The sequence below is a fragment of the Daphnia pulex genome, chromosome 9, assembly GCF_021134715.1.
Source record: "Daphnia pulex isolate KAP4 chromosome 9, ASM2113471v1".
In the NCBI taxonomy this organism is placed as follows: domain Eukaryota; kingdom Metazoa; phylum Arthropoda; class Branchiopoda; order Diplostraca; family Daphniidae; genus Daphnia; species Daphnia pulex.
The window spans coordinates 837,481-843,770 of NC_060025.1; the positions used below are offsets into that span (position 1 = coordinate 837,481).

Genomic DNA, 6,290 nt, shown 5'->3' on the forward strand with positions numbered 1-6,290 from the left:
GTTGTCAATAAATCAATAATACTGAGTAGGAAAATTTTTTTTTAAATTAAGCTTTTTCCTCGAATGACTTTTGGTTTTTTAGTATTCATGCCATTTTGCCATGCGTATTGATACAACGCGAGACTCAGAGATAGAGCAACATAAATTATTTACAACAAATGTTTATGCATTTTAACATCCCTACAATAAATTTGTTTTTTTTTTATTATTTTCGTTATAAAGGCTATGCTATGATCGGAAGCGTAAATAAAAAAGGTAATCGTATTATCGTAATAGTGTTCATAACACGCTCCCAATATCAGTAAGAACAAGAAGGAGACATATTTCGATTTGATTAACAATGATTTTATTTGTGCTGACAATTAAGTCCAACGAATAAATAGTGAATATGAGCACAACAACGATTAAATTAGGCTCCAATTAATATTTACGAACTTAGTGGCTGGCTATTTGGTAAGATGTGGTGTAGTACTCTGGAGCCTTCGTGGTGTAGTACTTGGGAGCTTCGGTGTAGTAGCTGGGAGCAGCGTAGGTCGTAGTGTAGTAAGGTGCTGGAGTTGTGTAGTATTCAGCTTTCTTGGTGGTGTAGTATTCTGGCGACTTAGTGGTGTAGTAGGAGGCAGTTGTATAGTACTCAGCTGCTTTGGTGGTGTAGTACTTTGGGGCCTCAGTGTAGTAAGTTGGGGCTGCATAAGTCTTAGTGTAGTAAGGTGCCTGCGTTGTGTAGTACTCGGGTGCCTTGATGGTGTAGTAGGCAGCAGTGGTGTAGTATTCTGGAACCTTGGTGGTGTAATAATCCGGAGCCTCGGTGTAGTAACTGGGAGCTGCGTAGTATTTTGGGGCTTCCGTCTCGTAGCTTGGAGCAGCGTAGTACTGGGGTGTTTCAGTGTAGTAAGTTGGCTCAACATAGTAAGATGGGGCAGCAGCGGTGTAGTAAGTTGGGGCTACGTAATACTTGACAGCTTCAGTTGTGTAGTAAGGAGCAGCTGTAGTGGTGTAGCTTGGAGCTGAATAATATTTCGGAGCCTCGGTGTAGTATTCAGGTGCCTTGGTGGTGTAGTACTTGGGAGCTTCGGTGTAGTAGCTAGGGGATGCGTAGGTCGTAGTATAGTACTCTGGAGCCTTAGTGGTGTAGTAGGAGGCAGTGGTGTAGTACTCGGGAGCTTTAGTATAATAAACGGGCGCTTCAGTCTGGTAATAGCTCGGGGCAGCATAATACTTAGGGACCTCAGTGTAGTAAGTTGGCTCTGCGTAGTATGACGGGGCAGCAGTGGAGTAGTAACTAGGATAACCGTAAGATTTGGTGTAGGCAGCAGTAGTTGTGGTGTAGTATTCGGGATCAGCCTTAGCGTAGTAAGTTGCAGTATAACTGGGAGAAGAGTAGCTTGGAGCAGAGTAGTAACTGGGGACAGTCGTGGTGTAGTAGACGGGATCAGCGTAATACGAAGGAGCAGCAGTGGTGTAGTAAGTTGGTGCTGCGTAATTCTTTGGTGTTTCAGCGGTGTAGCTTGGAGCTGTGTAGTACTTTGGGTCCTCCTTGTAGTAACTTGGAGCTGCAGTGGTTGTGGTGTAGTATTTTGGCGGATCGGCGGGGGTGTAGTATTCTGGAGCCTTGGTGTAGTAACTGGGAGTCGCATACGCGGCACTGGTGTAGTATGGCGCCGGAGTGGTGTAGTAAGATGAGCCCATTGGTCCACCCAAAGTCGACACAGCCATCAACAACGTGACGGCTAGTGACAGCAACATGACACGACACGCATCTGTTTGAAAAAAACATTTCATTATTATATACCATGTTTTGCAACAATTAATGTCTTATTGGGGAATCGTATTAGCACTCATATCCAAATTTATAACAAGAATTTTCACATATAAACTCAAGATATAAAACATGTTATGACGCAATAAAACAAACGAGAATAAATGGGAAAAACTTACTCATGATGATAGACACGTGGGAAGATTTTTTCAAGATTCAGACAAATTCAGAACTGAAGTTGATCTGACGAAGGAACTGAATCGAATGATCAACTTGGTGCCAACCCTGAGCTTTTATAGGTCGGCTGCGGGTGTCATCCTGCGATCCCGCATAATGCAATCTATGCCCAGCGGCTCTTTTTGTGTCAGGTACGGCCAAGGTTCCTTGCCACTCCCTCTGTCTGATAGATTTTCTCGTTTCTTTTTGTCTCTCTCTTTGATACGATTACAGCCATTTACTTAATGTCATTTGGATTTAAATTTTATCCTTAAGTGTGTATTATCTTATTCGCCATCAAAACCGATGCGATATTATAAAGGCTGTTACGCTCTCGGCTAATCTTTTTTTCGGTAACAGACATGTGGAACTATACAGAGTCTAAAAACAAACCTGTGATGAAAAAATATTAGTTATTAGCCCTGGCACGTGTGATACTGTACTTATAAATAGCATGTTGTTGAAACAGTTAGTCAAGTTGATTAGGTTCGCATATTGGATAGTTTACGTCCAATGGCCTAGCTGATGTGTGCACATGTGTTTCAATGTCCTTGGTTAAATAAAAAGAGAAAAATAACACTGTACCTGTTTACCCATGAAAAAACCCTGTAGTAGCCTACCCAATTAAAGTTAAGCAAATACTACTTTTATCCAGATGTGTGATACGCAGAAACCTCGGTTCAATCCGATGGCAACTGGAATTTTGTTTTCTCTCTCAAGTATAAATAAAACAAGAATTTGTGGATATTCCCTTCAAAGTCACTACACCTATAAAATTAAACAAACAAATTACGTCTTTGAATTATTCCCATATAATATTTTTCTTCTGTAATGAAAATATGTTTCCGGGATTCGATAAACTTTGATTGGGAGATGGTTCACTGTCTTGATTATCCTATTGTCAATTCCGTGGTAATACAATGGCAATACAAATCCGCAGAGAATGTGATTATTCCGAACGACGGTTGCATATTTGAGCGAATGAAATACTTTAAAATAAATGATTTGCACCATAAATTCTGAAGGGGTATGTGTAAACATGTTTGACTATCTGCTGAAAAAGAATCGTGTCGCATTTTAACTTATAACAGAACGACGAAGACATAAAATATCCGAATAAGACAATCTAGTTTGATTAAAAGGTGCGCTCAGCCAACAAGCTGTAAAAATGGACGTCGCATTCATCATGGACCCAAAGAAGGCGACAAGGGCGGAAACTCGGCACTTTAGCACTCGATGACTTCTGTGCCTTTGAGCTATTACGTTTCGCTCTGTCTCGTTGAATTCATTCCGGTGTGAATGCACCGTAAGGCATTTCACAACAACATTTGGATGCGTCCAGTTTCGTACCGCAGTTCCACCACATCGGATGAACAATTCTACGTTTCCAAAAGGTAATACAACACAAACATTTAGAAAATGTTTCCTCAATCTATTCCTCGTTCTGAAATTCGTGATTTCTATTAAACCGTATTATTAAACAGGAAAACAGATGGTGAAGATCAATTATTTTGTCTCATTGGCGGGTCTGTTAACTTTTTGCGCTGCCCAAAAAGACAATAAGGAAGATGTAAAGTATCTAGAAAATTGGAAATCTAACTGGAGAAAATTTGCGGTGAGGATATCAATGAAAATGCCTCAACTGTAATTTCGCAAAAAGATCAATTACGGTACATTTCTTAATTTGAAGGGTCGTTCATCTGAGCCCAGCGGACGTAGCAGCAGTTGTGCTGTCGGCAGTGTACCGTGCGATTGTGCCAGCACTACTAGCACTTGCACCTGCGCTACCACCGGATGTACCTGCGCTGTCACCGGAGCCTGCACCTTCGGTACTGGAACAAGTACAAATACCGCGACCAGCACCGGGACCAGTTCGAGTAGTACCACTACCTGTAGTAATTGCATTTGTACTACAGTCACATGTACCAATGCAGCCGATCCTACTACGTGCTTAACAACTTCCACTGGCACGGCATGCACCTCCACCAGCACTGGAGGAGGAGGTGGGGGAGGAGGTGGAGGAGGAAAAAAGTAAATCAAGATGGAATAAAATCAACAAGTAGCATCAAATACAAATGTTTTTTTTCCATTTTAAGAAATTAATTGTCGTGACTTTACACACTTTGGATAATAAACGGTCGAATTGGTTGGTAAAAATATTGTTAAAATCTTTGATTAATTCAATGAGAATGCGCGGCAGTGCGGCTAGATTAAAACAAATGGATTTAAGTTTTATTTAAAGCTCAATTTTATAGACTCGATTAATTTCTTCCATTAATTTCTGTTCAAACCTATCGATGTGTCACGCGAACTAATATCCATATGGTTGAATGTCTAATATTAGTAAAATGATCTAGAATAAAAATTTAATGCGCACAGCAAAGCTTGACTGAAGGAATGTATGCACAAGTGTTTGATTATCTGATTAAACATTTACTGAAAGACCAGACATGGTAGTGTCGCAGTTAACCTGAATAATGGCAGTATAGCAGTCTATCCTAAAATATTGCACACTGTGTAATGACGCAGCAGATGAAGTGATTTTGATAGCTAACCTGAATAAGGCATATGGGGCATATGCGCAATTCACGATAAATTCGGATGCGTCGGAGCTGGGCAACTTTAGTGTCGTACCGCTGTTCAACCTAATCGGGTCAACGAGTCTCTACGATTCTAAAAAGGTAATAATTCCTATCGTACATTTTTTTAAAAACCAATTTTCAATAATTTTTTACCGGCACCAAATTTGAAATTCGCTATTTCTATTAAACAGATGGGGAAGATAAACTATTTTGTCTTATTGGTGGTGCTAATAACTTATTGCGCTGCCCAAAAGAGTAACAAAGAAGATGGAAAATTAACGAAAAATGAGGAATCTGTCTGGAAAAATATTATGGTAATAAGTTAAACGAAACAATTTCGAATCTATTTTCGCGGTAAATTTGAATTCTCAACCTGAAGAATGGCCGTTTGGAGGCCAGCAGCCGTAGCAGCAGTTGTTCCATCGCCAGTGTGCCATGCAGTTGCGCTAGCGCTTCGGGCACTTGTACCTGCGCTTCCACCGGATGTACCTGCTCCGGAACGTGCACCATCAGTACTGCTACTGGCACTACTACAAGCACCACTTCCGGTTCAAGTAGTACCAGCACTATTTGCAGTAACTGCATCTGTACTACAACCACATGCACCAATGGAGTATGTGGCACGCCATCCGTCGTCGGCACGGCATGCACCTCCACCACTGGGGGCACTGGAGGAACTGGAGGAACTGGGGGCACTGGAGGTACTGGAGGCACCGGTGGCACTGGCGGAACAAGCGGAGGAGGCGGCGGCGGAGGAGGAGGAGGTGGTAAAAAATAAAACGAAAGTGCATTTTGAAAAAAAAAAAAAAATAAATAAATAAATGTGGTGATGGGCTTTATTCTTTTATGGATTTTTCATAAGTGTCAGTATTAATATCTAGAATAAAATAACTGACGTCATTCAACCATGTTATTTTAACGTATTACTAAGGGATTGATAAAATCTGCGAATAATTTAGTTCCTCTTAATTCAATATTCCTGTGGTTTTTCTTTTAGACTATTGTTTTTATTTAAATCTAAATACGTCTAGTAAAATTACTATTATGTAATGATGAGAGAGTAGGGCAAGGGGTCCGACACTCCAAAAGTTTTCCAAACACTAGGGAAAAATAAAACAAGAAAAGAAAAAAGAAAAGCCCAAATAAGGCTAAGGAAAGGTTACAAAAAAAATGGCCTCAAGGAAAGGGGAGTTTCCAGCGGTAGGCAAAAAAAGGTTTTGGAGAAACCTTTTTCTCATTTCAACATTTATGCAAAAAAATATCCAACAAAAGAAAAAAAAACAAGTGGAAACTTCAGCAGAGTCGATGTCGAACCCCTTGGAGTAGGGGAATGTTTCTACTAAACAAAAACAATTTTGCCCGTTACCTAGATATCCATACTTGGTATTTCTTAATTACTATTTCGTTGGTCATTATCTAAAGCTATTCAAAGGAACGTTACGATAATCAGTTTCTAGAATTTGACACACATTATGGTATTTTGCACCCCCTTCTAATATCCTCAGAGCACGCGTGAATAAAGCTCGTTTTCCAATTTGACAGGAAAAGTATTTCCCACTCACTATAGTAGAGCTAACTATTTTAAAAATCAGATGGTATCATTTTCTTGAATTAAATTTTTGATTTGCTGAGATTGTAATAATTATGAAGAAAAGTAGCGAGAAGTTCAAATCGTTGTTTTTTTAATATACTTCCAAGTGTCGTGTTGGTAGGGCGAAATAATTGACTAGATA

The 6,290-nt window shown here is 40.0% G+C and overlaps 3 protein-coding genes across 3 annotated transcripts; 2 read left to right on the top strand and 1 right to left on the bottom strand.

Moving 5' to 3' along the window:
• Positions 1 to 323: 323 nt before the first annotated feature.
• On the bottom strand, positions 324 to 2,042 carry LOC124202047 (extensin-2-like). Its single transcript, XM_046598315.1, has 2 exons — positions 1,939 to 2,042; positions 324 to 1,760 (listed from the first exon to the last, which is right to left on the bottom strand). Exons 1-2 carry the CDS (start codon positions 1,940 to 1,942, stop codon positions 436 to 438), a joined length of 1,329 nt encoding a protein of 442 aa, XP_046454271.1. The 5' UTR covers positions 1,943 to 2,042; the 3' UTR covers positions 324 to 435.
• Positions 2,043 to 3,190: 1,148 nt separating this feature from the next.
• LOC124202066 (PH domain-containing rcdII-like) lies at positions 3,191 to 4,117 on the top strand. The gene is made up of 3 exons (XM_046598340.1): positions 3,191 to 3,369; positions 3,468 to 3,590; positions 3,666 to 4,117. Exons 2-3 carry the CDS (start codon positions 3,468 to 3,470, stop codon positions 4,008 to 4,010), a joined length of 468 nt encoding a protein of 155 aa, XP_046454296.1. The 5' UTR covers positions 3,191 to 3,369; the 3' UTR covers positions 4,011 to 4,117.
• A 361-nt stretch (positions 4,118 to 4,478) lies between these two features.
• LOC124202063 (uncharacterized protein DDB_G0284671-like) lies at positions 4,479 to 5,462 on the top strand. The gene is made up of 3 exons (XM_046598335.1): positions 4,479 to 4,656; positions 4,749 to 4,871; positions 4,937 to 5,462. The coding sequence occupies exons 2-3, from the start codon at positions 4,749 to 4,751 to the stop codon at positions 5,333 to 5,335; spliced, it is 522 nt and encodes a 173-aa protein (XP_046454291.1). The 5' UTR covers positions 4,479 to 4,656; the 3' UTR covers positions 5,336 to 5,462.
• Positions 5,463 to 6,290: the final 828 nt, after the last annotated feature.

Bases quoted from the DNA above. Each gene is read 5' to 3' on its own strand.
- LOC124202066 (XM_046598340.1), top strand. From the start codon at position 3,468: ATGGTGAAGATCAATTATTTTGTCTCATTGGCGGGTCTGTTAACTTTT. The intron at 3,591-3,665 runs GTGAGGATATCA...CTTAATTTGAAG, and splicing joins CTAACTGGAGAAAATTTGCG to GGTCGTTCATCTGAGCCCAG.
- LOC124202063 (XM_046598335.1), top strand. From the start codon at position 4,749: ATGGGGAAGATAAACTATTTTGTCTTATTGGTGGTGCTAATAACTTAT. The intron at 4,872-4,936 runs GTAATAAGTTAA...CTCAACCTGAAG, and splicing joins CTGTCTGGAAAAATATTATG to AATGGCCGTTTGGAGGCCAG.